Source organism: Anolis sagrei, chromosome 3, assembly GCF_037176765.1.
Source record: "Anolis sagrei isolate rAnoSag1 chromosome 3, rAnoSag1.mat, whole genome shotgun sequence".
In the NCBI taxonomy this organism is placed as follows: domain Eukaryota; kingdom Metazoa; phylum Chordata; class Lepidosauria; order Squamata; family Dactyloidae; genus Anolis; species Anolis sagrei.
In genome coordinates, this window is record NC_090023.1 from 217,400,927 (window position 1) to 217,423,374 (window position 22,448).

The 22,448-nt window shown below is 38.3% G+C and overlaps 1 protein-coding gene across 2 annotated transcripts in view; it reads left to right on the forward strand.

Annotated features, from left to right (window-relative positions):
• The window catches only part of LCOR (ligand dependent nuclear receptor corepressor), an 85,696-nt gene that overhangs the window by 35,147 nt on the left and 28,101 nt on the right, over positions 1–22,448 (forward strand). Inside the window, exons 4-7 of one of the 2 annotated variants that reach the window (XM_060768238.2) lie at positions 919–1,051; positions 2,468–2,755; positions 9,458–9,551; positions 12,438–21,859. In XM_060768238.2, the coding sequence (XP_060624221.1) occupies positions 919–1,051; positions 2,468–2,755; positions 9,458–9,551; positions 12,438–13,407 (1,485 nt within the window). In that variant the 3' untranslated portion in view covers positions 13,408–21,859. Of the gene's footprint in view, positions 1–918; positions 1,052–2,467; positions 2,756–9,457; positions 9,552–12,437; positions 21,860–22,448 lie in introns of those variants that run through there. The other variant, XM_060768237.2, reaches the window with a different exon arrangement.

Here is a 22,448-nt window from a genome sequence, read left to right on the forward strand (position 1 = left end):
TTGAGGTTGTGACTGTTGTAGGTGGAGATGGATGAAAAGGGAGAAGAGATTGAAGTAGTTGGGGTGTGTGGGGAACTAAGGACTTTTTTTCCAGGGCTCCTAGTGTTAGACATATCAGTAAAAATTGTAGTAATTGCCACACTATGTCTTCCATTCTTTCTTCTTTGAATATTTTTTTCAGTAGAATCTCATTTGGTATGGAACTGCTGTAGTTATTAGGAAATCTGCTCTGTTTTCTCAGTACCTCAGTTAAAATGACATTGCACTAGTTTTCCTGACATATACAGTGGAATACTTTGCTTCATGGGTGCTATGTTTTATTTATGATATTACTCTTTTGAAAGGGCCCTGGTGGTGCAGTAGGTTAAACCGCTGAGCTTGCTAACAAAAAGGTCAGCGGTTCACTTCTGGGGAGCAGGGTGAGCTCCTGTTGTTAGCCCCAGCTATTGTCAGCCAACAGTTCGAAAACATGTAAATGTGAGTAGGTCAATAGGTACCGCTTCGGAAGCAAGGTAACATTACTCCATGTAGTCATGCTGGCCACATGACCCTGGAGGTGTCTATGGACAATGCTGACTCTTTGGCTTAGAAATGGAGATGAGCACCACTCCCCAGAGTTGGACACAACTAGACTTAATGTCAGGTAGATGTTTCCCCCCTTAAATTTTGTATCTAACATTTTGGCTTTTTTACAGTCAGCATTTAGCATATTTCCTTCTACGTGACCAGTGAGCTAACCAGAGCATCACCCTGAGTATAAAAGATTTAGTTATGACTGGCTTGTGTATTGAAATGTATTGATTTTATCTCAGAATTATCCTGGTATGCAATTAACTGAACAGTTTTATTAAAATCAACAAGGAAGAGAGGAAAAGGTTTGTGTTTGTGTGTTTATGTTTCTCTTCTTTTTTCTACCAGGAACACTTAGTCAGTCTGGATGAGCCAGCTTTGGAAGTTGAGCACCAAGCTCTGCTTAAACAAGAGCAAGCAAAGATCATTCGGTTTGAGAGGCAAGCGGAAGAATTCCTCCATGCAGTCTTTTATCGAAAAGGTTGGTGATCACAGAAGAGTAAACTGGTTACACTAATGACTTGTATGGTAGTCCTTCTAGTTTTTGAGATAGCAGCATGTTGTTTCCATAATAATCTTTGGGGTTAAGACTTTCAAGTATTTTATAAAGTATAGTAGTTGTCTCTTTTATTTGTCTGAGTCACCACTCCAATGTATTATCAAATGTCTATTTTTAAAATATATTGTAGAATTATAGGCTTTGGAAGACTGTAGTAAAAAGCCATCTCAATATTCAGTACATTTAGCTATTGATTCTTTTCACAGAGAAGCTGTCCTATCAAAACCGCCTTAAATATTTTGCATCTTCCTTGAGCCCAGGGATAATAGAATGAATAAAATCCCATTCTAACACAGTTGTTTTGATATCATCCCTTGAGTTTCCCAAAAAGCCTTTTGAAAAGTCATTGAAAGACTTTCATTGCTTTCTTGGTGTTTATTGTTTACACTCCAAAGAAATCTTGCTCAGTTACATGCTACAAAATACAATTGTCAAAACACATTATGAAAAAAACTACATGCCATGGAGCAAATTTGAGGTCATTTTTTAGATTTACAACAATTCTTAGCACGCATTAGAAAGTTTTTATGACACTCAGTTTTGCAGGTCTTTGTAAATGTAGTCCTAGAATTCAATTGGCTTCAGGGTGTCATTTTTTCCATTTGGGGTCAAGTAAAAAAAAGTAGCCATGTAAACCTATATCCAAAACAAAGTATTAAATCTTTAGTTTTCCCCATCTCTGTATGAAAACTATTCTTGTAAAACTGTGACATCCTTTTAAAATTGTTTGGGTTAGAATCCAGATACAGACAGTCCCCAAATCACAAACAAGATAGGCTCTGTAAGTTTGTCCTTAAGTTGAATTTGTTTATCGGAACAGGTACATTTTTAAATATATAGCTTTGGATAGCATAGAGAATGTTTAACACCCCTGTGATGTTTGTTTTGCTATCTATGCCCCTGTTTAGAAGATTTCACCTCACTTTCTATCCCTTTGATAATGGGATTTTGAAAAATTTGGTGTGTTGTGGAACCAACGATTGGTGTAAAGCTACAGTGGAGACACCTTTTTCCCATGATAACTCTTTCAGGAGTGAATTATCCTTCGGGGGGAGCGGGATAGATCTCTCCCTTCCTGCTCTCTCACCTTCATTCTTAACTATGAGTCATTTGTAAGTCAGATGTTTGTAACTCAGGGACTGCCTATGGTGTGATACTTCATTCCAAATATGTTAACTTAAGTCAGGAGCACCCCAACGTTGCATTAATGTGAACTCAAAGTCCTGAGGTTGTAGTATGGAAATGTAATTAAATGAAAAATCGTGGGTTATCTGCATTTAAATTCTTTGTTTTAAAATGTATTCTACATATAACTTTTTAAAATGTTCTGCCATTTAGACAGTCCTCGGGTCTCTGACCCAGACATTCCCCTAGTGGCCCGCGAGATCATGCAGCGGATGATCCGACAATTTGCTGCTGAATATACCTCAAAAACTAGCTCTACTCAGGATTCCAGCTCGCCCAATAGCACAAAGAACCAAAGCCTGCTGAAAGCATCTCCGGTGGCCTCATCCCCTGCGGGTGCAACGACTCAAAACCCTGTGCTCAGCAAACTTCTCATGGCTGACCAGGACTCGCCCTTGGACCTCACTGTCAGAAAATCTCAGTTGGATCCTAGCGAACAAGGTATGCACGCCATGCTTCTGTTCAATGCTTCTTTCATCCATTTGAAATATATTATTGATTAATGTATAAGAGACTAGCTGAATGGAAAAAAAGTAGAACTGCATAGTGAGAATGCAGAAAAACTTCACAAAATATGTTTACAAAACCACAAATGTTTGTTGTTGCTTTTCTCCTTATTCATGTTTCAAAATGACTTTGGAATTGCCAGAAAAAGAAACATACGTTTTGGAAGAATGTATGCTAAATTAATGTGTTTGGTAGGCAATTTTGTCTTCAGTCATATTTGATAATATTTTGGAAATGCTCTTATTGGAATAACTTTAATGGAAAACTGAATGCTCGGGTTGTATTATCACAGCTAATTTAGTAAATACAACTGTGATTATTTCAAATTTAGCCTTGAATGTATGTGCGAACTTTATTTTCTGTACTTAATTCTGTGAGCTCTCTTCTATAGTATACTTTTATAGTATATAGATAGACTGCCACCTGGAAAAGGCTATAGTTGAAGATTCACCAATTCTGGCTATTCTTAGTAGCCAAAATAAGAAGGAAGTTAGAGGAAACAAGTCTCTGGATTTTTAAAGACGTATTTTCTGAATTAGCCCAATCTGTATTATTTAAGGCTACTCACAAAAGCAGGGAGACAATACATATGTAAAAATAATTATAGACAAGGCATAGTGAAGAATTACAGAATCATATATGTGAATGTATGGCTTATCCTAAACTGTAGATAAAATACATAAGTTATGAAACATATTAAACTGTAGAAAATTGTGTATGTAGAAAATGTTATTTAAAATGATTTGAAAATAAAGATGCAAGGATTTCAGAGTGTTTCCAAAGCTTATTCCTGGCATAGATTTCAAAGTGGAAGGCAAAACATTATATCTTTCCACTTTTTCTGCATCTTTAAGATCATCCTAATAAGAAAAACCTAATGTCAGGTAAAGAGCTTAGGGAATGTTTAAAACCTAAACTTTAAAGTAGTTGGAGTTTATGTGGAGCTAGAGTACCAACTCGCAAATAATTTCTGTAGCATGTAAAAAGGTAGATCCTTAAAAGAATAAACATGCTCCATAAAATGATCAACCAAGGAAGCACTTACTTTTGTGTTCTTAATGTTTCTAAGATGTTTCCCTGTAGAAATTTTCAAAACTCTAAAAGTTTGTTGAAAAGGCATCCAATATTGTAGATCACAAATGATATCTAAAGGGCCACAAGTTTGTTTACCTGTGAAGTTATCTAAAACACAGTAATGATTGTGTATGTGAACCATTGGCTGTAGGTTTTTTTTTTAAAACTACTGGATTGTTTTATTTTAAAATAAAAGCTAATTAGTTTCCTGGGTTCTTTTAAAAGGGCATATGCTGCAAAACATTTTACCATTTAAACATATTCTTTCTTTTTTTTTGTGGAAGTGTATACAGAGCAATTTTAATTGATCTTTAGCACATTGAGTTTTGTTCATGCGTAATAAAAAGAATTCAAGATTACTTGAGTATACTTCATATTGAAGTTGAAAGAAAATCTCAGAAGCTCTTTAAAACAATCACCTGTCCTAAGACTGAATGGGCATGCTACCTATACTTTCCAGATAAAGAGGACATAAATCTATATATATATAAATGCTCATGTCGTAATGAGTGGCTTAAAAACAAAAGAACTGCTGGGCCAATATCCACCAAATTTGGCAACAAAACTCCTCACCATACAAGGTGTGACCATCAATAATAAAAAATAAAATAAAAGTGAAAACAACTTAGAAAGTCTTAGTAAAAGGAGAAGCCATTATAGGGCATGCATGCAACTGTGGGGGGAGTTCACGTGCATGTAAGAGAGCTCCTCCATCGTCTCGCGGCGGGACTTGTGGCGGCTACGGCTGCTGGGCCTCCCGAAGCCAGCCGCAGCTCCACCAAAATTTAAAATCTGAAACACCAGCCTGACTGATGGAGACAGGGGGGCCTCTTCGAGCGAGGGAGCAGAAGCAGGAGGTGCCTTCTCCACTCCGTCACCGTGCTGCTGGTGCTGAGCCTGCCATAGCAACTGCACCTGGGAGAGGCCTCCCCGCCTTTCCCAGGAGGAGTTGCAGGCAGAGAGGACTCCTGCTTCTGACCCCTCCGTCGCCAGAGATTTGGCTCTCACCACACAGCCATTTTGGGCCTGGGCGTCCTCCCTCCCTCCGTTCCCCCCAAGAGGTCTCCTAGAGGCCCTGCACCAAGCCCCGCCCGGCCTTCCGATGCAGCACGCTTCTCTTCCCGAGCCCCGCCGCCTTCCTGGCCAGGTGCGGTTCTTTCACCCCCCCCTCCCCCGCTTCCCCGTAGCTCATGGGGCAGCCACAGTGCTCTGATCCTTCCCTTATCTTCTGTTTTTCCTCCCTCCCCTCCCCTCCCCTCCCCCCTTCCTTCCTTCCTTCCTTCCTTCCTTCCCTTCTTCCCCTTATCCTCTGTCTTTCCTTCCTTCCTTCCTTCCTTTACTTTATCTTCTGTTCTATGTTTCCTCCCTCCCTCCCTCCCTCCCTCCCTCCCCTTTCCTTCCCTTCCCTTCCCTTCTTTCCCCTTCTGTCCTACCTTTCCATTCTTCCCTTCTTCACCTTATCTTCTCTCCTTCCTTTCCTTCTTTGTTATCTTCTGCCCGTTCTTTCTTTCCTTCCCTTCTTCCCCTTCTGTTTCTCCTCCCTCCTACCCTTCCCCTTCCTTCCTTCCTTCCTTCCGTTTCCTTCTTCCCCTTATCTTCTGTCTTTCCCTCCTTTCCCCTTCTGTCCTACGTGGGGTGAAAGAGGGAGGGGCCCATCACCCCCCCGCCCCCCCACAAGCAACTCCCAAATGTCAAGGTCTTCCCCAAACTCCACCGTGTTCAAATTTTGCCATCTTTCTGTTGGTTCACAGTGTTCTCCAGATGTAAGTGGACTGCTATTATTGTTGTTGTTGTTGTTGTTGTTGTTGTTGTTGTTGTTATTCTTATTCTTATTATTAACCTGAAGCTGGCTATCTCTCAGGAGTGGTTAGATTGTGCTTCTCCCATTTCCCAAAAGGGGCTGGTCTGGATGGCCCCTTCAGGTCTCTTCTATACTAAGATTCTTCTATTATTATTATTATTAGTAGTAGTAGTAGTAGTAGTAGTAGTATTCTGAGGCTGAATGGCCATCTCTCAGGAGTGGTTTGATTGTGCTTTTCCCTTATGCCAGAAGGGGCTAGACTAGATGGCCCTTGGAGGTCTCTTCCATAAAAATGCTCTGTGCATAATGACTGCCTTAAAATCAAAAGAATCAATGAACGAAATCACACCAAATTTGGCAAAAAAATGTCTCACAACACAAGGAGTGACCATCACTCTAAAAATTATGATTTTGTCATTTGGGAGTTGTAACTGCTGGGATTTATAGGTCACCTATATTCAAAGAGCATTCTGGACTCCACCAATGATGGAATTGAACCACACTTGGCATACAGGAATCCCCTGACCATCAGAAAATATTGGAAGGGTTTGGTGGACCATTGACCTTCAGTTTTGGAGTTGTAGTTCACCTACATCCAGAGACCACTACAGACTCAAACGATGGATCTGGACCAAACTTGGCACAAGCACTCAATACACCCAAATATGAACACAGATGGAGTTTGGGGGAAATAGACCTTGACATTTGGGAGTTTTCATTACTGGGATTTATGGTTCATCTGCAATCAAAGAGCATTCTGAACCCCACGAACGACGGAATCAGGGCAAACTTTCCACACAGAACCCCCATGACCAACAGAAAATACTTGAGGCCATCCAATCAAGCTCCCTTCATCAGGGCAAGAAAATGTAATCAAAGTCCTCCTCACAAAGACCCATCCAGCCATAGACATAGATAGATTAGATAGATAGATAGATAGATATGATTCACACACAGAGAGATATAGTATCCTAGATTTGAAAGGGACCCTTAAAGAAGGACAACTATATGTTCCATGTTCCAGGGTGGGCAAACCAGGCACTCTCCACATCAACACTGACAAAGAAACAGCAAGAAATACTGTTTACCCACAAGCAGAAAGAAATTACATATATTAGAAACCACTTTCTCATTACTTTATTTGCCAGATCAACAGACTGGGCCACAGCAACACGTGGCAGGGGACAGCTAGTGTTATACTATAAATGTTATGTTGTTTTTACTTTGTATGTTCTGTGATTTTTACCTGGGAACCGCACTGAGTCCCCTCGGGGAGATAGAGTGGTATATAAATAAAGTTTATTATTATTATTATTTATTATACTGTAGCATTAATAAAACTATAGACTACTGTGTGGAATTGAGATCAATTGGGTTTTCTACCAATATAAATTCTAGGCTAGAAAATAGTTAATCTTTCATATGCTTGAAGAGGTACTAAATTGACTCAAAGGAGTGTTGTCAGAAAGGGAGTTTAGTTGCCAGAGGACATGACTGCAACTTTTAAATACATGATATATTTCTCATGTGATATGTTTGCCTCTTCTGATAGCCATAACATGTCACAAATTTGCTCATGGAGAAGAAGCGTTTTCACTATGCTTTGGAGTTTCTAGTTACTTGAACAATAAAAAGGGAGATCCTATGTACATTGGAATTTATATTCTGAATGGCAATATTGGATCTGCATCTCTTGTAACATTAGGTATTAACAAACTGCATTCCTTTTAGGACATGGACAAAGGGTCCATTAATACAGGAATGGGAAATATGAGACCCATTTTTGTGATATCAAAATCCACTAGCAATATCAAAATTACCCCCCCCCCCTCCACACACACACACACACACACACACACATTTTTATCAAAAATTGGGAAGAGTTGTCGAAAGCCACCTACAGATGTGGCAGCTTTGATCACCCATCCCAGGACCCCCCCCCCCTCCTCAAAAAAAGGTAACCATGATGACAGTAACTGATATGATATCACTTCCAGTATACGTGAATATACCAGCGTGGTCCATTGGAGTGAGATATGAGTAGGTAATACTCTCTGCACAGCATAGATTGTGAACTTAGGATAAAGAGGCAGATTGTTCCAATGTCTTGCTCTGGCAACTATTTCTGGCTACCACTTTCTCCTCCATCTTCTTTACTAGCCGTTTTGTAAAACACTGGGCTTCTCAAAATGATTATAATCATAATTACTCTTAATTTGTGGTTTCTTTGAGATACAAACAGTCATATGTGTGCAGAGAAACAAGAAGGCATCAAGATCATTAGTTTGGAAACTGTAGGGAAGCCCTTTGATTAATAACTCAACATGCTAAACTAATTTAAAATGAAGGGGAAATATATTATGTGACATCCCTCTTTTAAATAAAGTATAGTCATAGAAAAGTGTAATGATGTGAAGATCTGGAAGAAACCATAGAAAAACCTTGAGGTTTTTTTTTAAATGGATTAAAAAACTAGTGTCAATAAGAATGTTCATTATGGTTATAGACTAGACATTAGTTGGAATATTTCATGGCATATCTTGTTTTGTGGATTTCAAAGTTATATTATTTCATAGATTTGCATACATATTATAAAGTAGAGGGTAATAATATTCAGCATTTGGATACTCAAGAAATGGACATCAGGCATTATCAAATATCTGTTGATTGGGTGGAATTTGTGTCCTTCACTTTTTAAAGACCTTTTCCTGCTAAGTTTTTATGTTTTAATGTCTAATTGATAATGGATAGATTGAAAACCTCTTTCCAGTGTATAGCAATGACCCTTTGATCAACTGCATAGTTTCCAGGTTTTTATGAGATGCCCTATCCCCAGGTTACAAACAAAATAGGTGCTGTAGGTTTGTTCTTAAGTTGAATGTGTCTGTAAGTCGGAACAGGTTCACTTTTTAAGTGCAGCTACAGATATGTGTGTGTGTGTATGCATGCATGCATGCATGCTTGCTTTGGATAGCATAGGGAATGGTTCAAACTCCTGCAGTGTCTATTTTGCTGTCTGTGCTCCTTGTTCAGACGATTTCACGTCACTTTCTATCCTTGTGATAATTGGATTTTGAAAAATTTGGATTGTTGTGAAAACAAGTATTGGTGATAAAGCTTTAGTGGAAACACCTTTCCTCCATGATAACTCTTTCAGGAGTGAATTTCCCTTCCTAGAGGTAGATTTCTCTCACTTTCTGTTGTTTCACCCTCACTCTTAACTATTAGTTGTTTGTAAGTCGGATGTTTGTAACTCACAGGCTACCTGTGTATTTGTATATACATTGTCTTTGTAACAAAAAAATTGACCCCAAAAACTGGATAGACTTGTACACAAGTCAGTGTAAGTACTCTGTTGACTACAGTGTTGCTTCTGGCCTTTTTGGAATGCCTTTGCACAGTGACATCTCTAGGAGACTGTAGAGTGAGTGACACCCAAATGATTACCATTTCTGCAACTTCCAGAATTCTCCAAGCTGTATTGGACACATAGTGTCATCCCCCCCCTCCCCCCCCATAGACTTCCTCATATACAATCTTTGCTCTACGTCTGTCCTTCCGGCCTGTCTAGAGTAGGAAGAGGACAGTCTCATCTCCCTTTCCAGGCTGTTTCAATCACACCCATTGATGCTGCTGCTCTGGTACCTGCCCCTTTTCTAGCTGGAGATACCCAGTTTCCAGCATCAAATATCTGATGTTCATGTGTATGCTTAGATGTACCTATTTTTTCTTATTCTCAAGTGATTCTTGTATCTCTGCAGACGGAGTACTTGATCTGTCCACTAAGAAAAGCCCTTGTGCAGGCAGCACATCCTTGAGCCTTTCACCTGGCTGCTCCACTGCTCCTGGGAATGGGTAAGAGAAATTCTTGATCTTTTGTTAACATTTCATGGTTGTTGGTGGTGTAAATAGGTTTTAAATTCTTCTTCACAAATTCAACAAATAGAATTTTAGCCCTTCAGAGGATAATTATTTCTTATAAAAATGTTTCCTAGTTTTCAAAAATAACCTCAGATTAATTAATTTGGACATGTAACTTCTATATTTAAGAGTGTCAGGATGTGATCTTTTCACTTTTGAAATATGCATCTATGTGCATCTTAGATACTTGACAGTGCATACTCAATGACTCTGGGAGCATGTGGTAGTAGCCTATCAACAAACAGCTATGTGAACCAGCAGTTCCATTTGAAACCTCTATATATGGCTAGACCTATTTGTAAGCTTATGGCATCTTAAAAAGGCTATTGTAGATTCAATTGCTGTAGCTTCTATGTATAAACCTTATGTGGAGTGCCAGTTTATACTGTCAGTGCCTGAACATTATCTTTGCTGACAAGGCCAGCATCAGATTTTAGGGGTCCTTTGGGCATAGGGCTCCCAATGAGATGCTGATATCTTTCCTGGGTTGCTGATACTACTAAACAACCCTGGACCAATTTTCCTAGGGGTTAGTGACACAATCAGTGGGAACAAGCACCAAAACTGGCCCTCAGCTTTAATTTCTGCTCATCACTTGTAAAGTGACATTTCTGCAAATGCAGTGTACAACTCGTCATCACTTCAGACTTATTAAGAGGTAATTTCACACAGTGACCATCCACAGTGGATAAAAACACTGCTGAAAAGCAGGGGCCATCAGAATTGGGAGACAAGCCTTTTTGAACCTATGGGCTGTTGGTAACAGACAACACAGGCCTTGTCTACTGAGTTGTGATGCTTTGGCAGTTCTGTGACACTCCCATAGAATCTGCTGGGGTATCTGAACCAAGACTTAATCTTCATGGCATTAAGATGAGGATACCAAACCACACAAGAATGTTTCAGTTAGTAACCAGAGTACTTAGACAAAGGCACCAAAGCAAACAAGGTGGACTGATGGAAGTGTTTTAGGAGTGTATTAGGGGTAGACTATGAGCTATTATTATAGTCCAGTACTGTCATTTCATTAATTTGCTATGGATCTTGAGAGTTATAGATAGAATAACCTACTGTAAGGTGTTTTCAAGATGAACTCTTGAATAGTTTCTAAGAGTATACTAATGTAAAGTTTACCGGGGGAAGATTTATTTTGCTGAAAGATTTACAGTTCTGCCAATCTTCTGTGTGCTAGTAGCAGTAGGCAATCTAGAAATAAAAGGGATTTCAAGTGGCAATGTAAGAAGTATAAGATGATATTTTAAAAGGTGTTTTTTACTGAACTTTTCTCAGATTTTGAATTGGGATCTCTAATTATATCATGTTTAAATTGTTGAGCTTTAACTTAATTCAGCCAATTAAAGAAAATAATGTATCTTCCTCACTTTTTGTATTCTTTACTTAACCCTATAATTTGAACTTTTTAAAACTCAGGAAGGGAAAAATATGGTGCTATACTTTTTTCTTCTCAGAATATTCTAACAGGTTCTTTAAACTTGTGTCAAAATATGGTCCTCTATGGATAGCTGAAAACCATAATCAAGAAATCAGCATGTTTATTGAGTTTTAAATAGATAAGATGACGTTAAGAGATGTTGAATGGTACCATGTATCCACTTTGTACTTGCACCTTAATGCTAGTTAATGATTGCCCTCTTGTCAGCCAAGGTGCCAGTTAATCTAATTATATCTTATAGACAGCAGAAATTCTCACTGCATGCTTTAAGGTTTGTTAAAAAATTTGTCTTCCTCCTGATGCTGTGGTAGGTTTTCTTTAGAATCAATGTACATTTCTTACCAAACTGAGGAGCTTCATATTTCGAGTTCATTGTTTACTATGTATCTGCTAAAGCCAAATAGGCAGTTGCTGAACCCAGTTCACTACAGATGCAATTTTAGCTTAATGTTTGCCTTCCTGTTCATCCAAATATTCTATATAAAGACTGTATTCAAGATACAAACACTTGCATCGAGAACTCAATTCTTAATGAGCAAAATAATTTTGTTCAAATTATTTACAGGATTATTTTAATGAGTGGGCAAAACCAATTTTATAATTAGACTTAAAATATTAGTTAAAAATTAGATTAGGCCCTGATATGTTTAATCAGTCAGCACAATAAATATTTGTTCTCATACAAAAAAGATCCTTTTTCCTACTTTGGCACCTGGCAAACAAAATTGAACAGATAATTTAGTTTCTTACAGTAATTATTTTAAAAGGTGTCTAGGTTTGTGTGGCATTCTTATTTGAGAATATTTTTCCTATGCTAGTGTTTAATGTGAAATGACTAAAACACCATTGCGTTTAGTACTTTTGATGCTGAACAACAACTGGCGTATATAGTTGAATCCATACCCTTCAAAGATTTCACCATTTGTAAAAAGTGTGGGTGACTGAGGTGTGTGAGTGTGTGAGAAATCTGCATTTTGTCACTTGGCTTACTCTTTTATTACTGTACTTGTTTAGTGGTAACGTCACACTAGTAATACAGTCGTGAATAAACTCTGGCAAATGATTATTCCTTTCTAATCTATAATTAAGATACTGTTTTCAGACACTTGCGCGAAGCCTTTTCTGCTCCACGATTTTGTGAACCCAACCAAAGACCAGCTGACAGGTTTCATTTTTCTTTGCCCAAAAAGCTTCTCTTTGATTTTGAACAAGTTTAAAAAAACTGACTGCTGAAACTTAAAAAAAAATTTAAAACCACAAAAGTGATGTTACCCAAGCAAGGCCTGCTAATAAAGGAGTGGCCCCCTCACCCATTCCTCCCTACCTGTGCAAGTCCTGCTCACATCAGTTTCCTTCCATTCAATTAGGCGACCTGGGAGACCCAGCCAGCACCATGGAGAGGGACTTCGGAGTGGTGATGGGGTGCCTCCGAGAAGCTGGCAGGATGGAACAAGGGAAGGGTCTGGCCACTCCACATCTCTCAAAGTTCCCTTGGCTCGATCGCTGCAGATAAGCGAAGAACTGCTGAGCAGAAACCAGCACGCTACACCTGCCAGCCACGGGCCGTCTGGGTTGCAGAATCACGGACAGCACATGATACTATCCAGGGAGGCTTCTTGGGCAAAACCACACTATGAATTCAACTTGACCAGAATGAAATTCAGGGGAAACGGTGCACTCAGCAACATCAGTGACCTTCCTTTTCTTACAGAAAACTCAGCCTTTCAAAAAATGGCACTTCAAACTAAACAGGATGGGAAAAAAGACATGAGCCATTCCACTCCTGTGGATTTAAAAATACCACAAGTTCGAGGCATGGACCTTTCATGGGAGTCCCGATCTGGCGACCAGTATAGCTATAGCTCTTTGGTGATGGGTTCACAAACGGAGAGCGCGCTTAGTAAAAAGTTAAGGGCTATCCTTCCGAAACAAAACAGGAGGAGCTTGCTGGATCCCGGACCAGATTCCTGGGGCTCAGATGCTGAGCAATCTACCTCTGGACAGCCATATCCCACCTCTGATCAAGAGGGAGATCCTGGCTCTAAGCAACCTCGGAAGAAAAGAGGCAGATACAGACAGTACAACACTGAGATATTGGAGGAAGCAATTTCTGTGGTGATGAATGGGAAAATGAGCGTCTCCAAAGCTCAGAGTATTTATGGGATTCCCCATAGCACCCTGGAGTATAAAGTGAAAGAGAGGCTGGGCACTTTGAAAAACCCTCCAAAGAAAAAAATGAAATTAATGCGCTCGGAGGGACAGGATGTCTCTGTAAAGCTTGAGATAGATCCCCAGGGAGAGGCAGCACACAGTGCGAATGAGTCAAAGGATGATTAGGGATGTTGTTAGAGTGCCAATTACATAATAAACTGGGTGAGCACTATGGCATTGTCAACTCCCGCTGCAAGTACCCAGTTTCTCTGTGGTTTCTGGGTACAGGATATGCTCCTTTGCAGTTCAGCATAACTTATATGAACAGAGGGGAAAGGGTGCTCTGAATGTTGCATATTTGTAAATTTTATGGCCCGAAATGGCTTAGAGCCCTTTTTGTGTTCTGTTTTTGTTTTTGTTGTTTGGCCTTTTGCATGTTTCTCTAATATTCTATAGAGAATTGAGTTACCTCACAAAGAATGCAGACATGGAAGTGGACTACTTGCCTCTTAAGCCTGCATGGACTTTCAGTTATTTTATTGGGTTTCCTTTTTTCATATGGCCTTTTAAAAATCACTTTCTTGAACTCTAGGTCGAATCAAGTCTCTAGTTGAAGTCAAAAACCGGATCATTACTTTATAATTCGATTTGCACCATATTTCCTTCGTGGATCCATTTGGTTCGAAAGAAAATTTAAACTTTTTAAGAATGACTGGTCTTTTTGTATTCAGAGATTGATGGTTGGATTCCTAGTCAGTTGAGTCGAATTGGAGCAATTTTGTTTCAAATTTCAACTCCTTTACCATTTGCAGTCTGCTTAGTGCTCACCCGGCGGGGCGGGTGGGAATGGGATGGGGAACTTTATATACACTACCTTCAGAATGCTATGGTTAATTTCTTTGGAACACTACCTTCACTGTAATTTTGTTTGCTCTTTTATAAAGGTGAGTGTTGGACTCACCTGATTGAGGATGTAGCCTTATCTCAACAAACTCCTTGTATTCAGGAGCATCAGGGTACACTGAGTGATATATTAGGGTATTCCTCTTTATAACAAAATATGACTCTTTTGTCCTACATGCTTTTAACAGATAACGTTGTGAATTTGCTGAACTTGTATGTTTCCAGCAAACCATTTTAATAAAAAAAAAACCTCTTCTGGAGGCCAGGAATACATATAATAGCTTAAAATACCCTCATTAAACCCACTAATCTCTAAACTTTACAACCTCAATACTCTGCCTAAATAGTCATGTAAATGAAGGATCTATGTTAATGTTCAGGGAAGAAATTTTTACAAATCTTAATAAAACCCATGATCAGATCATTCTGGTCTGGCTTAGGCTAGGCATAACGCTGTCAGGGTTGAACACCCAGTGGGTGTTTCCTTTTTAAATGCTAAAGTTGCCAGTAGCAGGAAATGTTCTTGCCTATTCTGATTTATTTTTCTTTTATCCACTGTTGATTGAATAGTGGACTAGCACACCTTCATATAAGCAGATCACCACTAGCACTCCTAAATCCTTTTCAGTTACAGAAGCATCTGATCATTCTTATATTTCAAGCTTTAAATATAGCTCTGGATTTGCAGCTCCACTGAATCACACTTACTGGTTCTTCAGGTAGACGGACAATTAATCTTAGCTGTGCAAAAGACTGATAGAACTCCACTCTCCTGCTTTGCACAACCAAATGAGGCAATGGAATTTTTATGTTAGACAACATTAAGCACTGTTCTTATTTAGGTATCTTGTGTTAATGACTGAACGCGGATGCTAAGATTCATAGGAAGAAGGCCTGGATAGCCCCAGGGCTGCTGCTTAAATTTGGGGTCAAGTAATTGAGTTGGCCTTCTTGACTGATTGGTTGATACACGGTGGGTTGCTGGAAAGCAAAGGTTAGGCACACCATTGCTGTCATGTTAAATATGCACTTCTCATTCTTGAGAGAGACTGGGCTTTTAGCCCATATGTACTTTGTACTACTGTTCTTAGACCTCTTTGTTTTATTTAGTTTTGGTAGCTTAAGTATTTCCATACTCAAAAAAGCAGAGTTCTGTTAGCTATCTAGTTGTCACCTCAGTTCAGAAACCTGTTTGAAGTTCCATAGTGACGTAGAAACTCTGCAATATAATCCAGTTTCACTGGAAATTGCAATAAAATGCACTCTTTTAAATTTGTGGTTTCATCTGCTATTGAAAGTGTGGAAGAAGGTTTGCTGCAAGCTAGAAGTGTAACACTTGCATTGAATTTTACTTTCTGAGGTTTAACCTTTTGTGGCTATTTTTATTTAAGTGATGTATGAGTTGAGTTCTATAAAAACCTTGTCATAGTGTATGTGATGTGCTCATTTTACTTACCTAAATATTTTTTTGTGTTTATCATTAAGTGGATGACAATCGTGCAGCAAAAAAATGGTGTGCCTACCCTTTAATGCTGCAGTTTAAAAAGAGAACTAATTGTATGTCATTTCAAACCATAGGTTGAGAACTGTAAATAGATAGTGATAGTTGCATACTCTTACTGCTTTGGTTAGAAAATGAATTAAACAACCAAACACGTAATTTTCTCAGATTAAAGTCCTGGGACCTGACGATTGTAAGATTCCTGTCTGCAGAGCTTTGTAATATAACACTTAGTATCTGTGATCTCTTCCTATTCAGGTATAAAAAAATCCCACAAGCTTTGGAACAACCATATTTCCTCAAACAGTCTCTGCTTAAAAAAAGAAAGAAAGGAAAACGTAGGTTATTTTTAAAGCACTAATTGCATTACTTTGGTAATTGCAATATAAAATAGCCATTATTGTTTTGTGAAGCATGGTTAAAATTAGCTAGTTGTCCCTTTTTAAAATTTCAGAAGCCTCTCAAAAATAAACAAAAAGCTGCTGAATATTCAAAAGATATAAATATATCTATATTTTATCGTAGGTTTTGTAAACTTAGTCTGTAATATTCAGGTGCACCTTTTTAATGTTAAACTTTTCATTTAAGATTTCATCTCACCTATTTTTTTCAAGATGGCTCATCCTGTGGCTGTATCTCACTCTAAATCCCTAAGTGAACCACTGAAGTCAGACTGCTGTGACAGGCGCCTTTGGTGTAGCTTTGAGTAGTGTTTGGGAGCATTTTACCTGTAGAAGAAATGGATTCAGTGTTTATCCATTAGCATGTTTCATTTTCTGCTGACCAGAAGTTTGCATGGCCAAAATCCCCAACCAACCATAGTTTGATGTGGGAAGGTGTGGTTTGCTGCTGTCTTTGTAAGAGAAGCCTTGTTTTCTCCTGTTTCCAGTAAATGGATGCTCATGTAAACCTGTGCAAAGGATAGGATTTAGGCCTTGTTTTCCCTGCTGTTTTTGAGGGCATGTTAAGGGAATATAGCCAAGTGCAGTGCTTCAGTGATGGTGTCATTCATAGGAAGAACACCTGGGCATTTTGATCAGTTCTATCAGATCTTGAACCAGAGTTTGATAGAATTGTGGCATTATCTGTTGGGGGTGTTTGCATTTGGATGACAGAAAGAAATGATTAAAATATGTGTGACAGCCTTGGCTTCTACAGACTAGGTATCGTAAAGGATTGATTCTCCCTCTACTCACAGCCCAAAAGACTAATGTGAAGAGTGTATGTGTGTAATGTTTAAAATCAAATTCACTATCGTACTGGAATATAGATGTTGCTTGGTGACCTTTTGCTGCAGCAGGTTATACAGATGAGTAAGGCTTAGTGTTGTAGGGGTACAAGTGTGGAGTTATTTATTGTACAGTTCTGTGGAGCGAGCCCAGTGTGTAGAAGATGTATCAGTTTTTTTTACTTGGGTCTGTAAAATATAGAAGTTCTTTCCTGAGAATTCTGGAGATCTGATGAACTATTACCTCTTTGCCAGCCATTCTAGAACCTCAGTTCCAATGCCCTGGGCCTTTTCCTTTTCACTACAGCTGTCAAGAATAGAAGTTGTAGGGTTTGGGCTCTTGGCCTTAATTTATTATAAAAGCCCCCCTCCCCCAAGCTCTTAAGGATTAAAATATAGTTTCCCCAGGAGCACTTAAGATCCTATACTTGTATCAGCCCAGTGCAACAAGAATATGTCCTTTCATCTGGCTGGTCCCAGAACTGATCCATACCTCCTGCTGCTCTGCCTCCAAGAGAGGCTTAGTCTAAATATTTTCTTAAAACCTTTTCTAGTGCAGATTTGGAATCATTTTAAATAAAACTTTGAAGAATGTGTTGTACCTTTTAAACATGATAGCAGTACAGATTTGCTTTGTTTCCCTTGGCATATCCCAAAGCTTCTTGGCAAATATGAGGCAGTCTGAGAAAGGCATGATCTCAACTGGACTCGGTGTTTGCTCAGAAACTGTCAGGAGTCATCAATGCTGTGTTTAATTTTTTTTTTCCTATGGAAGGAGCCTATACATATTGGCTGCTATGATGATCTTATTGACATCAAGTGGCATGATCTGCTGTTTCTCAGTAAGCCACTTCACTGTTTGGGTGGAGAAAAAATCCTTCATTTTGTAACACTTTTGTTGATAGGCAACTGCCCCCCCCCCCCCCCGATGTATAATGGATTTCAGATAAAATTCAGCGTAAAAGTATGTGAGTGTATTAGAGGCGAATAAGGCATGGTACATGAGTGGGTGGGAGAAGCATACTTAGCAATCTCCTTTTTTATCCAGAATTGCTTGAATTCTGAAATGAAATTGAAAAATTCAGCCCCTTTAATCTAAAGAGGGGATGTTCAGCTGCTAAGACCAAAGGTCTTAGGAAACCTTCAAAAATATCTCAAAAGCATGTATATTCATGTACTTTCAGGTAAACAGAGGAGATTTTATATAGATTTTTCCTACTCGGCCCTTATTCATATTCATTCAAATCTTTTCTTCCTCACTTGCAATTTCAGAAATGAAATGGTTATTTTTATTTCTAAAAATATATCTCCCCTCATCTTAATTTTCTTGCTGTCTGCTAATTACACTTCCTACAGCCAGTTTAGGCTACATCTTTGTCCAGCCACTTTCAAACCTATTTTTAAAATGCAGAAGCCTGTTCAAAATGCAGAAGCCTGTTATTTTTGAAATGGAAATGGTTATTTCCCTATAATCTTCAGGCATTCTTTTAGTTTACAGTAAAGTTATTAATTTAATTGTGTTTTGATTCTGTAGGGTCACTTTGCAGTTTTATCTGCTTAATAGAAAAAAAAAACAGAAGAGTTTGACAGGTGAACAATATGACACATTAATTTGGAATAGTATGCACCAGCATTACCAGACTAAATGGTAAAGGTCATACAGCTCATGGCAGTTTAAGAATATGAACATAAATTGCCCCAGAACTTGGAATACTAGTATATTAAATACCTGCTTTCAGTTCATATCTTCCACCAGCAACTTGCTCCTTCAAAACACTAAAAAGTAGACGATGTAGTGAGAAATATTGTGGTCTTTTGCATTAGGGAATGGATGGACAAAGCAGAGAGAAGGAGAATGGAATAGAATTCAACCAGATCTTTGGGACATAGAGGGGCAGAAAGGATGGAGGTGAAGGTTGTCTAGCTGTGAAGCTCTGAAGCTCATAATTTTGTCCGTTTCTTTAATAAATTATTACACAATATCTAGTCATGAATTGGAAATCGGTAACATGAGCAAGATTGCTGCAGATATCTGAAACTATGCACATATAGATTAATTTGAAGTTTCAAGTATTATAACTTATCGCCTTTGATTCCACAAAAGGAAAAGCTATTATCCATTATAGCATTTTTTCTTGAGAGACAGTTAAATTTGATTTGGACAAGATTGTGTATCAATAACGTTCCATTATGAAAATGTTGGGATAGTGTTAATTCCTGATAAAATTTTCAAGGAAGTAATAGTCTGATCACAAAATCTATTTATATTATTTTATGCATCTTTCAATCCTCCTCTACTAGGTCATAAAAATCTAATTTAAGTATTTCCTCTTCCACTCTAAAACTTTTGACATGCCATCTCAGCCTCTAATGTACCTTATATTTGGTGCTACACTAATTTGACTCTTACAGACTTGATAAAAATGTATAATTTCACAGACTATTGAAGTGCTTGTCTGACCTATGTTTTAACTTAAAAAAAGGAAAAGGAACCTTCCAGCACTTTTACTGTTACAGTTTTAATCAAAATTTATCTGGTCTTCAGAGTCTGGGGTACTGTAACATTTTAGTCCACAAATGATTGATTGCTTTCAGGTCAGACAATTTCTGCGGATGGTAAGCATTTCAGTTTATCTTAGAGAATAAATAAATCAGTTTTATAATGTTCACGCAGCTTCTGGGCAAACATGCCTAATATTTTAAGTAAATATTTCAGCAAACATTTCAGGGCTTTAAGATTTGGGATCCCAGTGGGGGAGACTAGGTGAAGTTTCCCAGATGAAGAATAGTTTTAGATCATTGTGTAGTGCTCAGTTTGAAAGTATATCACTAGGGAAATGGGTAGGGATTCTCTCTCTCCCTTTTGTCTTCAGGGAATGAGCAGTATTTAGAATCTTTGGCTGAAATTCAAGCCTTTTTACCATGTAAATTTTAATATAAATTCACTGACATGCTTTTTACATCAGAGGACTGAAAATGGATCTTAATGTTTAAGTTGTTGAATGGTATATTTCTTAAATGAAGGGGAAAATTTAAAAGAACTAACTAGATTAGCATACCAGCATTAGTGATCTTAAGGGATTTTAGTATGTAATAGGAAAGTCTTTGATTAAAAATCTAATCTTGAATTGCTAGTCTGTAACTAGGTGCATACTATGTTAGCAGGTGAAACTTCTTTACTTGTTGAAAAGAGGGTACGTGGCGGCTGTCATATGCCCTAGCATCAGAAAAACAGATTACAGACTGCAGCCTCTCTTGAGTCCCATTTGGTGGTTATATCCATGGGATTTTTGCTTACAGCAGCTTACTGCTGCTTAAACATGTATAAATATGTTTGAGTGTTTGCTCATAACTCTTTCTAACCTCCACTTGTTAAATTGTCAAATGTTGGTATTTTATCAGTCCGCAGTGTAAGTTATAAACTAATGTGCTTAGGATTCCAGCTTGTACACACACTGTTTGAAAACCCTCAGGGACAGTTTACACACTACCCTCACTCAATTCAGGTACTTGTACACTATTCTTAAACCTAGCAGTGACTTGTATTTTATTTTTGTTTTTCTTTTGATGTGCTGATAGCACATCCTTGATGAATGTCAATTTAAACTCAGTTCAGGTATCCAGGTATAACTCAGCCAAACGGATTTTAAAGCTGCATATTACTCTCCAGCACGCAGTGCCTCAGACACGTAGTGGCATTCTGTATATTCAGTTATTACTACTGAGCAAGATCGCATGGGGGTTCCTGATAACTATGTATTGTAAGAAATTTCTATATATAGTATGTGTATTATGTTATATACATATATATTATATATGTAATCTTAAAGGTATATATTTAAAAATGCCACTACCAAGCCAGCACAGCTATTGTCAAATACATTCCTGGCTGTCTCTGTCAATGAAGCAGAGGCAGCTTCTCAGTGCAGCTGTGGTTTCTCCTTCATCCCAGGTACTTCTAAACTTGAGCACTGGCCCTTGGGTGTCTGACCTCTACATTCTAGTTATGCAATGTCTCTAGGAATTCTGTGCACTGGCCACTGTGATGGAAGCCAATGGGCCAGACAGGCTTCAGTTTATTAGTAACCCTTCTGCCAAAGTTGGTATTTTATGGCAAGAGTGTAAACTTATCAAATAATCGGCAGCAGCACATACATTATGGGTGCAGATGAACACTCCCATACTGTGACCCTTTTCAGGTGTCTCACCTCTTGTGCCATCCACTAATTTGTGAATGTGATGGCATTTTACACCTGGCCTCATGGGTCTGCTTGCTGCACACGAAAGAGTATGTGTGTAACACATTAGAATAAAGCCTGCTGCTTCCGCTGGCACTAATTTCACTGTAACTTTGTGTCAGCCATGACTGCTTTATTATTTGATGCTTTACACCTTAGAAAGTTCTATTTATGTGAAGTATGGAAAATGGCATTTTTCACAGACCTCTAAAAGTACAAGTGTCATGGGAAAATAAACCAGGAACCCCCTTTTTAATCTATGGACCTCATTTCAATATACTGTTTACAGTTTGACGGAATTGTATAATTTAATATTTCTCTTGTACTGTAGTTTGTATTTATTTACAGATTTTTTTTGTACTGTGTGATTTGAACTTTTTTGTTCCTTGCTATGATCAACATTTTATGTAGTAGAGCACTTATGATCACAAATTAAGGTTTTGGTTTGATTGCACTACATTTAATTTTTAATGCAGTTCTGATTTTTTGACTGGACTTAATAAGCTGTGTCTTAATGTATGTGATAAGTACTTATAAATTTTTAATTCACGTGGTCCACTCTTTTTTTTCTTTTCTTTTTTGCATTGTATGTCAAAAGCGCTGATTCTCTCGTTGTGCATGTGTAAGGGTTTAACAGCCCTGTTGTATTCTTTGGCCATGTCATTTTGGAAACACATTCCCGACTGTAACGTGTATGGTAGTTTTCACTGGATGCTAGACTTTTCAGAACCACTATTCTTCTAATAAATTTTGTTGTGAAAACTTGAATGGTTCAAAGCACTGGTTTCTAAAGTGTCTTTTTAAAATAACTGTGCTTATATATGCATTACTTCAATAAAATATGAGATGATTTGGTATATAGTCAGCCCTCCACATTCCCTAGGGTAGGGGCTCAAGACCCCTGCAAAAGTGGATAAACTGCAAATAACCCCCTCCCCCCCCCTTTTTTACTGATAAAACATCTCTTGGAATCTCTAGGTCCTCTAGTGCAACTCTGTAGTCACCTTTAGCCAGATGTTGATCATAGAATCATGCTGGAGTACTTATAAATTGTCTTTCTGGGAATCTTTGCACTCTCTCAAGATTCCTAGAGGTTGAACATAGAGTCATGCTGGAGGACCTAGAGATTTCTAGAGGGAGCGTGTTAATGAGATCTGTGAATAATCCAATTCGTAAGGGTAAAGCCCTCAAATATTGAGGGCTGATTGGACATCTGCTCCAAACAAAGCTGCTGGTGTTGAAAAGGTATAATTGTGAATACAAAAAAATATCATTGTGTTTCATCTAACTTTCAGCCACATTTTCTGCACTCCCCTCTGGCCAGCATCTTTCTTTTCTTTTCTTTTCTTTGTTTCTT